The sequence below is a fragment of the Linepithema humile genome, chromosome 1 (genome assembly GCF_040581485.1).
Source record: "Linepithema humile isolate Giens D197 chromosome 1, Lhum_UNIL_v1.0, whole genome shotgun sequence".
Taxonomy (NCBI): domain Eukaryota; kingdom Metazoa; phylum Arthropoda; class Insecta; order Hymenoptera; family Formicidae; genus Linepithema; species Linepithema humile.
In genome coordinates this window covers 9,493,650-9,513,224 of record NC_090128.1, presented here as the reverse complement: position 1 = coordinate 9,513,224, position 19,575 = coordinate 9,493,650, and the positions used below count along the sequence as shown (strand labels likewise).

Sequence of the window (19,575 nt, the reverse complement as noted above, 5' to 3'; positions counted from 1 at the left end):
GAACTGATAATAGTAACTCCATCTTTTGATGACATTGTGAACATGTTTTTCTGTGCTATTTTTAGATTTGCATTCTGCATTGGTTTGTATCTGCAGAAGGTTTATATCATTATATAATTAAAAATAAGATAAAAATGTAACATTATCGAATATTCGATAATATCGATTTTCGTATAACATCAGTAATTTATATTTTTTTAAATCTCACATTAATATATGTAACAAAAAAAATACAATCTCCACACATTTAATACAAAATTAACACAAGACTTGATACTGCACCAAATATCAATATCACATTTTGTAATTAGTTTCCAAATAATTTTATTCTTTCATTTCCTAGAAACTTGTATTGATGATCGTTGCATCTTCCGTGCAGCCAGAAAACAGTATGGCGGAGACATGCGTGGATACATTGACGCCGATAGTTGATCAGCTGTTCAACGTAATCGTCTTCGAGTATTATATTGTTGAGCGTATCTCCTGTTGTTCGTGAGGATGTGTGAAGATGGAGGAACAAAACTCCACAAGACTCAGACATAAAGAATGGCGTCAAATCGCGAAAAAGGAGCGTCGCAGACGACTTAGACAGATAGCTGCACGCGATCGCGTTGCTAATGAAGAACGTTTGAGGTCAGCACTGGAGCGTGATGCAGTATATATAAAATGGCGCGCAGATCAAGAGGAACAAGAGAAGGAAAAGGAAACGCGGGAACAGAAGGAACGCGCGGAACGGGAGAAACTCTGGCTGGAAGAAGAGGTAATAAATGCGCCTATAATCATATAATATTACATATTTTCTTGACCAAGAATTTTTTTTATTGACTTTTGATATTGTCTTGTAGTTTTTTTCACATTTAATATCCAACATTTCGATAAATTAAAATTGTAGGATAAAATTAAAGTTGAAATTTAACAAAAAATTATTTTTTTTTTATGTATTTTAAAAATTTAATCCAAAAGAAATTATTATTTATATATTTTTATATAATACTTAACAATTAATTATCAATGTAGCAATTATTCACTCAATCATGATTATTTATGCAAATGTTAAAATATTCTTTCTTGTATGTAAATTTAAAATAAATTATTGATAATTTAGTAATTTCTCATTATAAATAATTAAGTCTCCATTTGTTCTTTTGTTTAATTAAGATAAGAGCGCAAAAGGAATGGCAAATTATTCAGAAACAAAAAGCGAAGGAAATGCAAGAGAAATTCGAGCAACAACAGAAACTACGTGAAGAATTTGAGGTGAGGCAAGAAATACTGCGAAAAAAGAAAGAAAAAGAAAAGCGGAAGTACGAAGAACAGCTTCAAAAGGAGGAAGAGTTGCAGAAAGAAATTAACAATTATATCGATAATGGAATAAAAACGCCCGAAGCTTTGCGAGAGGTCATCGATAGCCAACCTGGCAAAGATATCTGTCCATTTTTTGCTAAAACAAACAGTTGCCGGTTGGTATAAAAAAAGATACATGTAATTTATGATATTATAATAAATTATGATAATAGATATAATTTATTATATAAATATAATTAACGCTTTCAGATTTGGAGATATATGTTCCAAAAATCACCGTAGATTCTTCCTGAACAAGATAATTATGATACCCGGATTTTATTCACATTTCTCCCTCGAGAAAAATTCAGAAGAATACGATACCGATATAGCCCTCGAATTTGAACATTCGGAAACGCAAAATCACTTTCGCGAGTTCTATGAAGACGTCATATCTGAACTGGAATCGTTCGGCAGAATTAAGACTCTCAGATGCTGTCGCAATGTTGAAGTTCACTTGCGCGGTAATGTGTACGTCGAATATCATACCGAAAGGGAGGCGGCTAGGGCTTGGAGAAATCTGAATGGACGCTGGTACGCCGGCAAGAAACTCAATTGCGAGTTTGTCAACTGGACGTCTTGGAAGAATGCCATTTGCGGCATGCCTAAATGCCCAAAGGGCTACAGAGCCTGCAATTTTCTTCATCCTTTCAGAAATCCGCAGGATAAATACGGTTTTAGAAGTTCAACTCGCTGGTCGAGGACACTGTCCATTCCTCGAGACTTGACGAGTAGCGACAGAAGGAAACATAAGTAAGCCGTTGTTATTTATTTTTTTTTATAAAATATACTATATATATTTGGATGTATATATATATGGTATTTGATAGAATATTGTATAAATTCTATTTATTATTAATTTTAAAATTAACAATAAATGGAATTTATACAATATTCTATCAAAAGATTAAGATTTTGATAAACTTTTTAATTTAATGCCATGTAATTAATTAACTTTTTTTATTTTTCTACTAGAAAAAAATCTAAGTGGGAAGAATCCGGTCGTGACAGTGGTGGAGAAAGCCGCAATTGGAGATGGTCCGAATCTCCCGAGATCGAACTGAATCAACGCGTGAAAAGTTTGAAGAAGAAACGCTTCCAACCAACGGAAAAAGATAATCAAGAGTCGCGGGAATCCTCATGCGAAAGGAATCGTAAACACAGTAAAAAATCGAGTGCGAAGAGCGCGATGTCGCACGAGAAACAATGTCAACCGCGCTCACGCAAGAGAGCTCACACCGACAAAGACAGCGATGAAGAAGTTGCATTAATACATCGCTCTTCAAAAAAGCATAAAAAAGAATCTAAAAGGAGAAACCACCATGAAAACGGCCACGAACTTTGTAGGAAAAAGAATTAAAAATGACGAAAGTCATTTAAAAATGACAAGTTTGTAAGAAGAAAATATTTGAGGAGATATTCTTGGAGAGTATCCAAAGATATAGACTGTAAAACTGAATTGTCAGCAGGCGATTTAGTTTTAATACCAAAAATAGTTTTATCTCATGATGACAGGATCTCAAACTCGATTAAATGAAAAAGAACAATATTTTGTATCGGTACTTTGCCATACAGTATAAAAATATTCAACTATTGTGATGTTGATTATAGTGATTCTGACTGTTATTTAATTTTATCTGAATAGATGTACGATATAAATAAGATAACGTTTATACATAAATATGAAAATAAATATTTAAAAAAATTAATGGATTATAACAAAGTGTTTCTTCCTATCGTCTTAATCCATTAAAACATTATTGGTAATAACAGATTAAATATTTTTGCATGAGATATCTTAAATATCACTTTGTGCATTTAATCATGATACTTCTTATCGCGAGATAAAGATTCGCATCTGTGTTTGCCGAGCGATATTCCGTGTTTTAATCAATCAATCAAGCTCTCGATATTTCATAATCATTAATCGCGATTATTTCATTAATGTATTGTTGTCTATTTCACTTGAATAATTCAAAAAATTTCGACTGAAATGTTATCGACTGATGAGAGATATCATATCAGCCATTATCTCCATTCATAATTGAAGGAAGTTGTGAATATCAGTCAGTGTTTGTCACATTTAGCAGCGTTTGTTTAACGCGCTTTAAAAGCTGAACGAACGTTTTGTGCGTTACATTTCGAATCATGATCATGTTAAACGTGTTGCTCGTTTTGTGCTCAATCCATCCCCTCGTGAATGGAGTGGGTTTTCGCGGGTTCACTTATAAAGGTCTGAAAGAGCCGGTATCGTTTAAACTAAATGCAGACAAAGATGTAATTGAGGGTTGGATTATTCAACCCCTTGATCACTTCAACCACCGAAATAATCACACTTGGTCGATGGTAATTATCGTTATACAACTATTTATCTTTAATCAAAATGCATCGTTTTTGAGAATAATATACTTATTTCGATTCTATAGCGTTATTACGAGAATTCTGCGGTTCTGAAGAAAAATGGTCCTATTCTCATCATGATCGGTGGAGAATGGGAAATATCAAAAGGATTTTTGCAAAGTGGATTGATGCACGAAATTGCAACCACGTATGGCGCCTTGATGTATTACACCGAGCATCGATTTTATGGAAAGAGCAGACCAACAAAGTACATAATTCATAATGTCTCTCTATTACTCTAAATTGAGAGTCGTTTCTTAAAGCAGTATTGTATAAAATAAATTTAGGGATACCAGCACAGCAAATTTGCAGTACTTGAACGTCGATCAGGCACTCGCTGATCTTGCTTATTTCATCGAAACGAAGAAGAAAGAGAAAAATTTGGAAAAGAGTCCTGTTATAGTATTCGGAGGTTCTTACGCTGGAAATATGGCAGCATGGGCACGGCTTAAATATCCTCATCTTATTCAAGTATTTTTTTAGATTAAAAAAAAAAGAAATAAACAAAATGAAATAAAACAAAATATTTTTTTAACAGGGTGCTTTGGCCAGCAGTGCTCCAGTCCGTGCAAAGGCTGATTTCTACGGTAAATTTTTAAATTTATAATTATTCTTTACAAATATCATTAAAAGAAATTTATTTTATTAGAATACTATTTATTTTAAAATACTTTATTTTTTAGAATACTATGAGGTCGTGGCGAAATCGCTCGGTAGATACAGTGAAAAATGCATTGAAGATGTAAAGACTGCATTCGAATCAGTAGAGGAATTGTTGACTACGCAGGATGGTGCTCAAAAACTTAAACTTTATTTCAAGTGAGACTAACTGTTCGAATTCGTAAATAGCTTGTTAAAATTGTGATACAATCGTAATAAAATAAAGAAAGTAAAATTTAAAAAAATTAGAAATAATAATTTTATTTTTAATGATTCTAGCTTTTGCGATGTGCCTGATGTAAAGTCCTCGAGTGATCTTGGTTACTTAATGAATTTATTAGCGGAGGTGCGTAGATAATTATTATTGCAAGATTGCTTTGATTATTTCACTATTCTAATTAGAAATTTCTTTCTAATTAGGTATTCGCCGGAACCGTTCAGGGTGATAGAGTGACTGAGAACGGCGAAACACAAATCTCGATGTTGTGCAAGAATATGACAGCAACGCATTTAGGCAGTCCTTTGCAGAGACTTGCACATGTCGTCTCAAACCAGAATGAGTGTCTCGATGTGAAGTATAATAATTTCATAAAACAATACCGAGAGACTTCATGGGAATCGCCGGCAGCGATTAGTATCAGTAAATTGAACCGATTAGCTAACAGAATAAATTAAACAGTAACAACATGTTGTGTAACAAAAGCTAATATTTTACAGTGAGGCAGTGGTATCATCAGACTTGCACGGAGTATGGTTACTATCAGACAACAAACTCGAAGAACTCAATCTTTGGAACGCTGTTTCCGCTGAGCTATTATATCAACTTGTGTACCGATTTGTACGGCGATTAGTAAGTACATTAATGATAATTGGTATAATATTTTCTCGCTTAATCTCTCATGTATTCTCACGTTTATACTTTGTAACAACAGTATTTGCAAGCCTTAGCGCATATAAAAATTGTATAATATACAAATAACTGCATTTTACTTTCTCGCAAGATTTTCGAAAACATGTAAAGTAATTTTTCAAAGAATATCAAGTTATTTTTTGTTGAAAAATTATAATCAATAATAATTTTAAAAATAATAATTAATTCCAGCAATAACAAAAAAATATTAGATTCACGCGTTAAACGGACGAATATAATGTATGGAGGGCAGCTACCAGATTTGAGAAATGTTATTTTTACGAATGGCGATATCGATCCATGGCATGCGTTGTCGGTACTCAAAGACCTAAACACTTTCTCCCCTGCAATTTTCATTAATGGTAGTTAAAAAATAAATTAAAAATATATTAGAATTTTGCATTTTCCATAACGCAAAACAATAATATAACAATATCATTTTTTACACAGGATCTTCGCATTGCCGCGATCTTTACAACGACGAACTCACGGACACGCCTGACTTGAAGAACGCGAGAGAAAAGATTCGCGACATAATTAGAGAGTGGCTTTCGTCATAAATGTTTTTGTAGAATTTTTTTGCAAACGTTTTTGTTTGCGATTTCTGGGACGGGAAAAAAATAATGAGACTATGCTTTTGTTTTTGATGCATTTAATTGTGACGTGTTAGAAAAATTATGTACAATATTTGATATATACGTATAGTGCATTTTCAAACAACTCATATCAATTAATACATTATCTACATGATACAAAAATAAAATTACATCCTCTGAACACCAGTATTAATCTATAATCATATAGTTTCCAAACCAGATTGCGTCGCAATCCCGTGCCATTTATTTCTACATAGAAATCACGCTTGGCAGAAAGCAAGCAAAACATCAATCAACTTCGAGCTTCCGAAAGGATCCGGTTATGCCATACATTGTAGAATCGTTGGACCCCACGCTGGAACAGCCGAAACCCTGCTTCAATGCGGAGACCGCACCTTCTCGTGCCTTCTCCGAGTATAACTCGAGACGCACTTTCATTTTATCGTTATTCAATAATGTGGGTTTAATTTCCAACAGTTCTTTTCGCCATAGATCTATATCAAAATGGATCATCAAAAGAAAGTGGAGAGTTAAAAGGTGAAACGAGAGTTGAAAGTTACAATCAAGCCAATGAATTACCGATCATTTCCTTCATGGGAATAGTGCCGCCGTACTCTTTAGGCAGCATGCTAACGTCCATCTTGTTGTTAATAGCGTCTTCGAGGCTCGTGTAGATTTTTATGCGACTCTTAATTTTCTCGGAAATCAATGACATCCCGAAATCCAAAGCAAATTTCAAGGAGGGATGAACATTGATCCCGTGGACTTCCTTATGTCTCATTGGTACGGTGCGCTAAAAGAATTATCACTTACTCCTATCACTTATCCTAATTTTTTCATTTAGAAGAGAATTATTTCCTATTAGGAATTTATCTACTGAAATTGATTGCGACACGTAATATCAGTAAAACTCGAAATCGCCTTCGCAGTTCTTTTTTTTCAAGTTCTCAGTTTCAAGATAAACCGATAAAACATTAAAGTTGACTTTTATTGTATGAATTTATACGATTCATTCAAATAAATCTATCTTGGTTTTTATCCAATTTTTCAATTCTTTATAAAACTTTCTTTAACCTTTGTTTAATAGGGTATTAAACTTTTTTTGTGAAATTTCACCGTTGAATTATTCTGCAAAAGAAATAATGTCAAAAAACCTGTTAAGTCTGCGATAGTTTAGATAGCATTGTGAAATTTACGTTACATGACCTCTTTGGTAAGAGGAACTTCTAGACGAAGCTGATTATGCGTCGATGTTGTAAAAACGAGGTAATGATGAAAACCGTCGTCGTCGAGATTTTAAAGATACTCATACATGCAAAGGCTTGTTAATTTAATTAATGATGAATAGTGAAAAGTGAAACAGGTTTACTTGTTTGACATTACTTTTAGTACATTTAGTATGATTTAAAAATTACATATAAGCTTAGAAATATTTGAGAAAAATATTAGAAGATAGAAGTTTTGAAGTAATGAAATATTTATAATAATGAATAGTGTGAAAAATTATGATATATATTGACACTGTTTAACATTTTCACACTGTATAAATTAAAGTTTTTCAAAACATGTAAATAAAAATAAATTAAAAAAAATTTTAAAAGAATGTTTCTTTGTTTGTGATATTTTTTGCAAACTTACTAATTAAAAAGTTAAATTTTACAGATTCTGATTCATAAATTGCACGATATTTAATTATATACCTCGCCGTTTTTTACAATGCGCACAGCTTCCTTCGGAGTAAATAGCGTCAAATGAGGAAAACTGACACCGGCACCGTCGGCAAAGTGTACGAAGCCACGTACTTGATTTTCCTCATCCTCCATTAGCGTTTCGTAAGTCAAAGCATGAATTTTACACATGTCCACGTTCGTATATTTGTGAGGATCAAATACACCTTAAATAAGAATTATACAAATAATTAGTAACATAATAAAATAAACGCGATGGAACAAAGGCGCCGATAATGATATAGATCTAAGTAACTTTTGCAACAGAATTACGTAAATATAACGTGTTTGTCATTACATGCTTTCTATTTATACTTATTATCGTGAGATAATATTTATATGGTCAATATATATAATTACAATAAACAAAAGTAGAATTAGACATTAGAATTTGGCTTTATCTTAAATTAAATATATCAAATATATATAATTAAATAAATTAAATATACTTTATACGCGTATATTAGATTTATATGCAATGCTCAGCGCTTAGTATGTAAATGATATACCTGGTCTAGCAATTATTACGCGACGGCCTTTTGTATCACGGCCAGGTGCAGCAAAGAGATATCTAAAACAAAAAATTGTAAAACAAATTCCAACAATAACAAGATAATTAATAGTAAAAAATACTTACCCCAATGACAGTAAGCGTTCCACGCTAGGCTCTGAGATGTCCAGATTACTAAATGCTGGGTGATACACTTGACGGAGTAACAAGTATCTTTCCGTGGCTTCTTGCGCCATCGGTACATTAAACTTTTTGCATCGCAAGAATTTTAGTAAGAATCGTGCATCTGACGAGATATGATATATTAATGCCTAGTGTCTAATTATCGATACATAACACACACCAAAATTTCTAGAATTCCCCTTAAAATATGTGATTATCTTTTAAAGTACTTTAATTATAATAATTTTATAGGCTGTAATTATAATGTTAAATTAAACAGATTTAAACATTGTTTAATGAACGATATGAATTATTGTACTTAGCATTCAGGTCTTTTGGCAAAATAATATACTTTTGCGCCAATACGTAATTGCTATTTATAAATTGATTACTACTTGGCCTTGTGATCTCACCGAGACGGCAACTTTCAATGCGCGGATTCATTTTAATCCAATTGCGCATCTGCTCGAGAGCTTGATCTCTGGTGTTCTTGTCTTCTCTCAGTTCATCCTTGGCCACTTTCTGAGTCTCCTTTGAGAGGGTGCACTCGTAATCATACTCATCGGCTACCCACTCAGCTCCTCCCATTTTGGTTTCGTTCAAGAAACGCCTGTCAATCTATTTGAATCTATAAAGACCTGAAAACCGTCATAATGTGACATATCTCCCGAAAATATCTCCCCCCCCCCTCAATATATCTCCCGAAAATTGAAAATTATAATCTCTAGACCTCGATTTTATTCAAAGGTAATAACAATAATTTCGAAAGGATAAAATATATGCTAAATTTAACGAGAAAAAACGTGTTTGCTTGAAGAAACATAAAATTCTTAAGTGTCTCGTGTACGTAAATTAAAGTCTTAAAATAAGAATATAATCATTTTTAAATTTTTGCGTTAAATTTGATAGATGACAAACATTTATTTTTGCGTAACAATCTTTCATTAATTATACAGCAAATGATGCCGGTTTTCACTTTCTTCTGTATCAGATAAAATCTACTGACCGGCTGACCTGGTTTCTCTTCAAGTCGTGACGGCCACGGCGAACATAAGAAATGCGACTATCTTTTTCTTTTCTTTAAGAAGGAGCAGATTAGTTGCGTTACGTGAGGCGACCGATCATACGGAAATTCTCGAGCCTTTCGTCAGTCGTGACATAACGATTAGCGTGGCCGGGTGGTACAGCGAGTGTTTCATCGCGCTTGAGTCAGAGCATCGGCTGTATGTATGCACCGGCCCGTTTCGCAATCGCTTTCTCCAATTATGCAATCGGTTGTTCACCCATCTTTGTTCCTCAAAATAAACCGCGTCGCGTACAATCCCGAAAGAAGTGTCATTATCATCTAGTTTGAGTTACTTGACTGCTACTGCTTTACAATTATGTTATTGTCTCAGGGGTGCTGTTGTGGTAATAGTGACTTTATTTCTCTTCGCCTTGCAACATGAAGCGGTTAAAAATGTGGGAAAGAATGTGAAACATCTTTAAGAAACTGAAACACCACCCGTTGCGTAGCGAGAACGATTTCACAATGAATATATCTATTCACTATAGTCCTGTTCGCTCCTTTCTAGATGTGCTTACTGCCGCAAGATTTTTATTTTCTGTGTTCACGCGCGCGCTCTGTTTTACTTCTTCAACCACAAGTCTCCGCATTCCGAAACAAATTGGCAATTAGAGTTGTATAACATTGTATAACATTGCTGCGATATCGCTTTTGCTTATCATAAGATGGAATTATACGATAAAACTTCGAACCTAAAGAGTTTATGACACGTAATATCTATAAAGTTACATCGTCACGCGAGAAACGGTCTAATGACAGACAACGTAAACGAAAGTCTCGCCTTCCAGTAAACATTCAATATCCTATGTATACACATGGAATATCCATAATGTGGAAAAAACGTATTGTATATACTATGTACATACATAGAATATACATAAATTTACGTGTATTTAGGGATATTCGTAGGACATCGTGTGGACATACATAAAATGTATATTCGAACAAGATCGCTGCCTGTATATACACAGAATATACCTCATGTACATTTCATGTATATACATCAAACATATATACATACGATATACGCTGATGTAGATACATTTATGAATATTCATATATATATATAAATATATATAATATTTAAATATAAAATTTATATTTATGGATATTGTGATGTCACTGTGACATTATCAAAAAGTTACAGTAATATCATTAGTTACAATCGTGGTGATATCATAATATGACATAAAATGTTACCTATGAATATCCCTAAATATCCCTAAATTATTAGCCGCCTTTTGCAAGTTTTATATAATTCTCATGATTAAATATGTAAATATGTAGCGTATCGAACGCTATGACTTGTAGAACACATGACAGTTTTGAGAAGACTAATAGACAAAGAATAATGATTGCCGGATCGTCGGCCACGTCAAAGACTGTATCTTACGTCAGTCCCGTACTTTTAAGTCGGCGAGCGTAATCGCACTATCGTGCGTCTATGCGCGCAATCAACGCTATTCTGCTATATGATGAGGAGCTGGTTAAGGGAGCTATTCTCTTCCGCGTAGAAAGTGCCACTTATCGTATTACTAGCCGCGAGCTTTCATCGGCGATTACGCTCGTAAGAGCTTTTTTCATATGAGAATACATTACGTCGATTGCATCACGCCGGTATCTACTTTATCATTTTTTTCATTTTTACCGATCCGCGTGTGACTTAACGTTACCTCTCGCTATTAAGATACGCGCGATCGTGCAACTATTACATTATGCCCGCGTAAGACTCCTGCACGTATTACAATGATTATGTCACGATACTTTTGACTAGTTGGCTTGATTGTAGTTAATTTTGCGTGTAATAAGCGAAATGTCGAATCAACGCGTGAATTTCCTTCAAAATTCGCACGAATGACAATTCACGTCCTATATTCCTGACCTTTAGTAATGTCGACCTTTACAATCAAGGACGAGATGTGCAGTTTTCAAAGATTGTTGTGCGATTAAAATTCACGTGGCGTCGGCCGATTCAATTACACATTATTCTAGTGAGCGTGATCGGATTAGCATGAACGTAAAGCCAACGTCACAGACAACTATTGTATTCTTGTAGTACGACACTTGTTCCTTATGGCTTTTAAATGAAATTAATAATTAGCATAAATTATGATAGATTAATATGTGATTTAGATAGATAAAATATTAATATTTTAAGTAAATAAACAAAATGTGTTTTCATAAAAAAGTAAAAGAGAAGTACTGTTCATTGAAAAGTATTTACAATTAAATTTGCAATCTAATATGCATTAAAATTGCAGTATAAAAACAAATGTAAAAAATATCTAAAATATCTATATAGAATATTGTGCAAGTTATTTAATTTCTTACAACTAGATTTTTGTCAATTTAGATTTGATCTTTTAGAAAAAGTGTCCTATCTGCATTAAGTGTTCTGACTGTTAAATAACGTACTAAAGCTCTGTTAAAGCAAATTGAAGTAAAAGTAAGTTGAAGATCGGATCTTGTTATTTATATTTCTATTTTTAGAATTTTTAATTTAATTAACTTTTAATTTCTATTTATTTATAGTTAAAAAAATATCGAAATATAAATATTGAAGTTCTCTTAATCTGACATTCACGATATAGAAAAAGTATACTGGAAGAGTGTTATATAAAACAGTATGTTATAAAATATATCGAGCGAAGTGACCAATTTTAATAAATGTTAGCTAATCCCCATCTTATATTCGCTTACTCAATTTGCCTCTTGACGAAGCGCGCGAAGCTGAAGCGTCGGAGATCTACGTACGAGCACTCTGGATAGATATCCTATATGTGATTATGCGTACCCTGATCGTGGTGGCCCAGGTGCACAGTTGGAAACGACTGCCCCACTCTTATGTGTCGATCGCTCTTTTATAATTTCCAGCGGCGCCCTTCCTCTTCTCTAGCGTTCCCAATCGCGCTTCACGAACGAACGTGTCCTCGCAAAGACTCGCAGATCCTTCGGGGTACAAAGCTACGTTCTCGCCTTTGTTCCAGATTCGGCGCCAATTTAACGCGATTAAACTTTTCATTGAAGTCCGTCACGGAAACCCGCGGAGTGTGCCAGTTTACCAGCCTTCTACTTTCTTTTATAGATACTTAGATCGTCGATACGAATAATGTACCACACTGATAGTTTCGTAACGATCCCTCCGATGAGTGGATTACCGTCCGTCCCGAAACCGACTGTTTTTTCTACATCGCCTTGATTGTTGACGAACGGTCCATCGAAGATGGATAAATACGATCGCGCTTAGTCCGCCGAAATTTTTTCTGCTCGAATATGATCGTGGTTTTGTATTTTGTGATCTAGTTACATAAAATATTTGATTTATTGTCGCAGAATAATAATTATGAGATATTATAGAACAAAAAGTAAATAAGTTAAAAAAATCTTACATTAAAAATCTCACAATATGCTATTCTTTAAGCCTGCTAAACAATTTACAATTAGCCAAGTGTCTTTGTGTGACAGTAAATTCTCTGACGAACAACTGACACAAATAATGACGCTCGAAGAAATGTTCAATTTTATTGTCGTTTGTACGAAGAATAATATGACATTAATTAAGTTGATGACATCGTTCCACAGGAAATATCCTTAAACCAAGAGGGCAATTATCGTTCGATTTCATCAAAACGGATGTAAAAAATGATGTTCGGTAGTCAAGCTGAAAATTAGTCAGTCGCGTTTGTAGTCGTCTTCGAACATTTTTTGCGCAAATAGGATTTTTGCAAATATCGGCGAATCAATCTTAATGAATCATTCTTAATGAAGTGAAGAGGATTATCAGGTAAGAGTTTCGTTTCAATAAACAGGAAACATCTGTCACCCGACCGAGGAAATATTAAGATTGTTATAATAAGTTAATCGTTTTCGGGAACATGACTTTCTATTTCCCCGACGGGACATTCAAGGAAATGGAATAACGGGGCGAATTGGAAGTACATAATGTAATATACTCGCGTTACAGGACGAACGTAACTTCTGACCGGTTACGTCATCATTGAAGTGAACGTAAGAGGTAAATAAGAGATACTTTTTATCATGAAGACGTAACGTTACGTGTGCGCATGAAGCAAAAATTTTAGCATTGATTGATCCGCCTCGAAATTGCGCTGCAAGGAAATCACATAACAATAATTAAAGAAGCAGTGAACAAATTATAGTAATGAAATATAAACGATTTTAGTATCGGGTAATTTTATATTTTAGAAACATATGCATAAACACTAGCACAAAGTCAATTTACAAAATTCCACTATGTAAAAAAGACAAGCTCACTTTCGCATTTGTTAGTCGATCGTAACTTGTAATATCGATGCTAACAACAAACGAATTATTAAACACACAAAGAGGTGTACATTTTTCGCCAATTCCTTCAATTATAAATATTTATAACTTTTTGTTATTGCGCAAATTAATTTGTCCTTACTTAAAAATTTTACTTAAAAATATTGCTTTAAGAAGAATGTTTTTTCATGTCATTGCGAAATTGGCGCTTAATCATTTATCATAAATATTTTAGTTATGAATATGGAGTGGCAGCTCTGACTTATCCATAATCTAAATAATTACTATAAATAAAATTAAAAAAAAGATTGAGCAATATTTTCGAAGCGTCAAATTCAATAAGTACGCCTTTAAAAGATATCCGAAAAAAAATTGTTGGATATATATAATTACATTTAAATATAATACGACTATATACATATGTTTTTTAAATTTTTGATAAAATCACATATACAATCCATATGTGATATTATTAGTCGTTATATCGGACAATATATGTATGTATATAGATATATATAGATACACATAATTTATGATCATATATATTTATATACATATATATATAATGTTGTGTATATAATTATATTTAATTTTTTTGGGATATCCTAAAATGTTTTAAAGTTAAAAATTAAATAGTTTTATACATATGTGTCTTTTACATTTAAATGGGGTGGGGGGGGGGAGCATAATTTATTGATAGATTTTTAATGTTTGCAATATATAAAAATATTACTTTTAACATTTTGGTTTTAAAATTTGGCACTTAGATCTTTCCTTTTATTTATTTTTCTCGAATGCTAATTTACAGCAATATGACTGCAAAGTCCTCAGAATCATATCTATACTTTAGAAATTAAGCCACTTGCAGTTACCGGAAAAAGAAGAAAGAAATAATCAAGTAACTTTTCAATTGCGTAAGAATGATCGGTGGTAACAACGTAGCATAATAGCGAAACGCCTATGGTTCAAGCATTACGTGTCATTACACGAAGTTTTAATGCACGCAATATCGCGATCATTCGCTTATAAATCGTCGTGAGCGCGATTACAGAAAGAAAGTTCTAAACAAAATGCAAAGTATTACGTGTACAAAAAGTCTTAATCAACGTGAGTTCGTTTAATTGTGCGTAACCGCGCGTTGATTATGTGTTTCGCCGGATATATGTAAGGCAATATTACCCATCGTTTCTCGCACAAATCGCCGTTCTTCTTCGGCACACCCGGAAATTATGCGCATGAAAAATTTCGACACGCATTTAGCGCAGACTAACGGGTTGTTACAACAACTAATCGTACTAGTTGTTAACTTTCACCGAGAAATTAACAATCCGATTCTTTTCACTAATTAAAATTATCTTTTGAATCAAGAGACGGCAAGAAAATAAACTTTTTAAGTCTACGAGGGTTCAAAATATTATGTTGGCCGGAAAATAATTGTGGTTTTGATGTCTGCAATTTTATAAAACGTTTTTTTGAAATAAATTATTTTATTATATATTATATAATAATTATATATTGATTATTTTATATTATTTAAAAGTTTATTTCGTGCTCTACCTAACTATATTATTCGTGTTTATTAATATTATCAGTTTGTTTAATTTCAGACCCTTAAAAAAATATTAAAAAATAAAATTTTCGGAAGATTCTTTTATACGAGTTTAACCTTGGCAAGTGCAGCGCAGACAGAATATCAACAAAATATAGAGCAAGGAAAACGGATTGGTTGAAAAAATTTCGTAATAAAGACGTTAACCTTGTAAATCGTGAGGGTCGCGAACGACTTTCTTTGGTAAACGACAGGCTTTGGTGGAAGCCTGTGTGAGAACTTGCAGAAAAAAGAAAACAACAATTCAAGGACATTTGAAAGCAACTGGAAAGAAAGAAGAAACTCGTGGGTCTCCCCTGTTAATTGATCATCCACCATGTTCTTCAAAGAATGTCCGCGACCTTCACGATCTTCAAGGCTAACATCTCCGTGACGAAATTTTATAAAGTAAAACTGGATTGTACATTCGTTAGCGTTTCCCTGGTTTCCCCGACATTTTGTTAATATTCCGAGCTGTATGTGCCGTACTTCGATCAAGCTTGAACTCGTAGAAACAAATCTTCCGAAAATCTTTTTCCATATTTTTTCAACAATCTGAAATTGACCAAAACTGATATTGTTAATAAACGAATAACATAGTTAGATAAAGCAATTAAATAAGCTTTTAAATGATATATAATAATAAGCATATAATGAAATAATTGATTTAAAAATACGTTTCAAAATTGCAGAATCGCAATTATTTTCCGGCCAAACTAATAGTAAGAAAGTTCAAAAAATATTCGTTCAATAGGAACTATTTATCTCAGAATTGTCTTAAAATTATCAATCACTGTATACCGTAACCAAGAATATATTATATAAATGGAGAAAAAATGTTGTTAGTTCAGTCTCAGTGCAATAATTTGATCAGCCTTTTCATTTGTTAAAGAATTATGAACAATCATTGCTTATTGTCTACCAAGCAAACTGCTTGTTTATAGCAAGCTGAATTTTGCTGTAAGCTCCTTTGCAACCGGCATTATTCGTCAACAGATATTGTTTAACAAGATTGATCTGTTCATCGGAAAGCATCCGTTCGCCATATCCGTGTAATAGCGCTTTCATAATGCATTTTTCTAAAGCGTCCTCGCTCAAGGAGGCGTAAGGAATGATTTTGACATCGATATTTCCGTCGGCGAAAGAATTTTCTATCACGTTAAGACTATGATTCCAATCTATGCTACGCGTGAAATCAACGTCTATTTGTTCGATGTTGAAAACAGCTATTACAGTAACGTACCGATCACTAGACACGTCAGAGCGTCTTTTCAAAAAGTCTACAACATCCTTCAGATCGCGTTCCTTCAAGTTCTCTAAAATAATTAAGTCTGGATACAAAAAGGAAAAGTTGATGCTCTTTACATTTTTGATCGGCGGGTAATATTGATGAACAGTATATTCCCTTGGAAAATTCTCCTTTATAATTTGTACTGTGTACGTTTTGCCTACACCTGTGCCACCGACAAGAGCTAGCACTTTCAAAGAAGGTGTATCCAATTCAAGATACTCGATTAAAGTTTCTATGGCTTCATCCTGGCCATAAATTTCTTTCTTCAATTCAGCAATAGCATTCACGTAATCACTGCTATGTTTATGATCGTCATTGTGATATAAAATTGTCGCAAAAATAATGAATAGCAAAGGCAATAACAAAAAGAACACTTTGAAAAAGATGGAACAGGAACAACATTTTGTTTTCGACGACGTAGCGTTTTGACAATTTAAGGATGACATTTTGACGAGTGGACGCATTTTCTCTTTCATTCTCTGATAACTTGTCGGCTTCTTGTTAGATTTATCAGTTTTTTCTATATTGTCCTCTTCTGTAGAATTTTGTTCGGTAAAAATTGGTTTTATAACATCGTTGTTTAATTTTGCAGATTTTTCTAAGTTGACAAAGGTCGTGTTCATCAACGCTAACGTTGATTGACTTGTAGAAATCGGCTTTAGAAAAGACTCGTTTAACTTTGAAGAATTTTCAAAGGCAGACCTTTTTATTGACGTAAACTGATTTCTAGAATCTAGTTCCTCTTCCACTTCCATATGCTCCACTTGATTACTAGCGTTGACAATCGCATTAGCCGTGGATGTGAATAGTGTTTTATTGTTGTGCGACATGCTCCAGTAAGATTCCAAATCGTAATTATAAGTATGGAAAATTTTCAATTTTTCCACGTATTTATCTGCAATTTCCGGCGTTATTCTTGCTTCGTCCACATTGCTGTAAATAAAAATGCCTGATAGTTTGATTGTTTCATCATTGTTTATATGCAAATTTAAAATAAATTGAAAAAAATTACTCAAATTTCAAATTTTTAATTTAAATAAGTATTGAAAGAAATTAAATGATAAATTGGTCAATTACACACAAAAGAAAAATCCTTAAAAAGATATTTTCAATAAAAATTCTCTGAGTCCTGATAAACCTTCTAGAAAATTTTCTAATTTCTCTAGACAAAAAAAATTTTCCTGAGAGTTTTAGATTTTCCAAATTTTTCCTGATTTCGTTTAATTTCTGTAGATGAAAAAATATTCTCTAAGAATTGAAGTTTTCCAGGTAGTAAACACTTTACTAACACATTCCACGTAAGCTATCGATGATCCACTCTGAACTTTTTAATCATTCAATATTTTTACTATTAAAAAATATTATCGTGAAATACTTCTCTGTGATTTCAAAAATATTAATTAATACATAATTATCATACATAGTACAGTTCTCACATAATGAATCATTAATGATTTATGCAACGTAGCAATTTCTTTCCATTTTTATAACTGTTATAAAATATATATAATAAATTCGAGAATGTTATTTATGTGTAAATAAGATTACGTGAAATCAGTGCATGAACCGTGTCAATTATTAAAACGATTTCTAAATTCCATAATCAGTGTCAAAGATAAATGCAAGTTTTGTCACTTGAGATTAACGAATGTCTTCTATTTCTATTTTAAACATTTGAAGCAAGCTTAATTGTTTTTATACCTTTCAACTATGTTTTCTGGAAAACTATGATTTTAAATTTCAATCGTGCAGATCCATTCCACAATTATTCCAAAAAGTTCTTAATTAGTCATATAAAATAACAAAAATAAAATTTTGTTAAGAGTAAATAAAAACATTAAAATTTAGCATGATTAATATGGCATATGATTAGACATAATGATTTTTTCTCTAACACAGGAAATCAGTGAATTAATACCTGATCTGTATTTTTCTACTGACCGTATTGTTTGTTCACTGCTGTACTGTTTGAATAAAATAGGCCTGTTGTTAATCTTGTACTTTTGTTGTAGTGAAAATTGATTAGTAGACGACAATTCAGAGCAGCTAGATGCTTTGGTTATTGTAACTTGCTTCAATTCTTCAAAATCAGGGATTTGCAAAGCTCCGAATTTCATCTCCATAACATATAACAGAAACTGATAGGCCTCCTGCAAAAAAGTGACCAATCTATCAAATAGAATAACCTCCAAATCATGACGGCACGTGTTTGCATCTTGCTTTGCTCCGTCTTGCGAAACAGAGCATGCATTCGAACCTATTTAAATCGGAGAGTTTACTTAAAATTCATTTACCTTTGTTACTTGTAAATAATCAATACAAGCACTTTAACAAAATGTTTATAAATTGATTCGTCGAATACACTAGAACAATATATAATTAAATGAAGTCGTAACTGACTGCAACAGAACAACAAATATTTCCTTCGTTCGACAATGTCACAGCTAATGAGCTACGTTGACGGTTATCAGTCAAAATCATAAATTATTTTGAATATCAAACTGGAAAATCATTCTAATAATTCCTATTATATTGTACTTTATATCTTCAAATTATCGTCAGTGAAACAATTCTATGTAAAAAATATTTCTAATCATTACTTTATGTATCTATCTTTAAGTTTTAAATAAATTTCCTTTAAAAATAAGGCACAAACAATCACAAATCTATTCTTTTCAGCTACACTCTCTACACTCGTTATGTTTCTTCCTTCTCTTTTTAAAGCGCGGACGTTATTCTTGTTTCGCTTCGACTATAGAAGGTGCAAACACGTGCGGTCCGTAAGTGTAAAGCCACAGGCTACAAAATATCATGATACAGCCCTACGGACGCTACAGATCGGAGCAGATTGGAGTCTCACCACAATCTAATTGAAATGCCATCCTCGGAGTTCACATCGACGCGAAATCCATGTCGTGATCATTCTCGACTCTGACTAACTTCAACGATACAGAGCCGATCGATCGTCGGCTATTTAGTAGTTTTTTTTTGTCAACTCTGCGATATTCGTATGAAAACACGTGGCCACAGGGTCAA

The 19,575-nt window shown here is 33.0% G+C and overlaps 4 protein-coding genes across 10 annotated transcripts; 2 read left to right on the top strand and 2 right to left on the bottom strand.

The window, feature by feature from the left end:
* Positions 1 to 386: 386 nt before the first annotated feature.
* LOC105672817 (U2 small nuclear ribonucleoprotein auxiliary factor 35 kDa subunit-related protein 2) lies at positions 387 to 3,053 on the top strand. The gene is made up of 4 exons (XM_012367989.2): positions 387 to 760; positions 1,159 to 1,460; positions 1,555 to 2,097; positions 2,320 to 3,053. Exons 1-4 carry the CDS (start codon positions 509 to 511, stop codon positions 2,702 to 2,704), a joined length of 1,482 nt encoding a protein of 493 aa, XP_012223412.1. The 5' UTR covers positions 387 to 508; the 3' UTR covers positions 2,705 to 3,053.
* A 343-nt stretch (positions 3,054 to 3,396) lies between these two features.
* Positions 3,397 to 6,091, top strand: LOC105672826 (putative serine protease K12H4.7). Its single transcript, XM_012368001.2, has 10 exons — positions 3,397 to 3,690; positions 3,771 to 3,952; positions 4,032 to 4,215; positions 4,283 to 4,331; positions 4,428 to 4,563; positions 4,684 to 4,750; positions 4,825 to 5,044; positions 5,122 to 5,254; positions 5,507 to 5,676; positions 5,765 to 6,091. Exons 1-10 carry the CDS (start codon positions 3,493 to 3,495, stop codon positions 5,872 to 5,874), a joined length of 1,449 nt encoding a protein of 482 aa, XP_012223424.1. The 5' UTR covers positions 3,397 to 3,492; the 3' UTR covers positions 5,875 to 6,091.
* LOC105672829 (clavesin-1) lies at positions 5,950 to 12,525 on the bottom strand. Of its 4 annotated transcripts, none has more exons than XM_012368005.2 (7): positions 12,086 to 12,525; positions 8,724 to 8,948; positions 8,275 to 8,434; positions 8,147 to 8,208; positions 7,611 to 7,804; positions 6,490 to 6,703; positions 5,950 to 6,404 (listed from the first exon to the last, which is right to left on the bottom strand). In XM_012368005.2, exons 2-7 carry the CDS (start codon positions 8,896 to 8,898, stop codon positions 6,199 to 6,201), a joined length of 1,011 nt encoding a protein of 336 aa, XP_012223428.1. In that variant the 5' UTR covers positions 8,899 to 8,948; positions 12,086 to 12,525; the 3' UTR covers positions 5,950 to 6,198. The 4 variants fall into 4 exon arrangements, with proteins under 4 accessions (XP_012223428.1, XP_012223427.1, XP_012223429.1 ...); XM_012368004.2 differs by having other exon boundaries at positions 12,077 to 12,524; XM_012368006.2 differs by having other exon boundaries at positions 12,171 to 12,524.
* A 1,028-nt stretch (positions 12,526 to 13,553) lies between these two features.
* LOC105672825 (uncharacterized) lies at positions 13,554 to 19,560 on the bottom strand. Of its 4 annotated transcripts, none has more exons than XM_012368000.2 (3): positions 18,834 to 19,357; positions 18,481 to 18,689; positions 13,554 to 17,472 (listed from the first exon to the last, which is right to left on the bottom strand). In XM_012368000.2, exons 2-3 carry the CDS (start codon positions 18,660 to 18,662, stop codon positions 16,167 to 16,169), a joined length of 1,488 nt encoding a protein of 495 aa, XP_012223423.1. In that variant the 5' UTR covers positions 18,663 to 18,689; positions 18,834 to 19,357; the 3' UTR covers positions 13,554 to 16,166. The 4 variants fall into 4 exon arrangements, with proteins under 4 accessions (XP_012223423.1, XP_067216341.1, XP_067216344.1 ...); XM_012367999.2 differs by lacking the exon at positions 18,834 to 19,357 and adding an exon at positions 19,400 to 19,560 and having other exon boundaries at positions 14,343 to 17,472; XM_067360240.1 differs by lacking the exons at positions 18,481 to 18,689; positions 18,834 to 19,357 and adding an exon at positions 19,400 to 19,557.
* Positions 19,561 to 19,575: the final 15 nt, after the last annotated feature.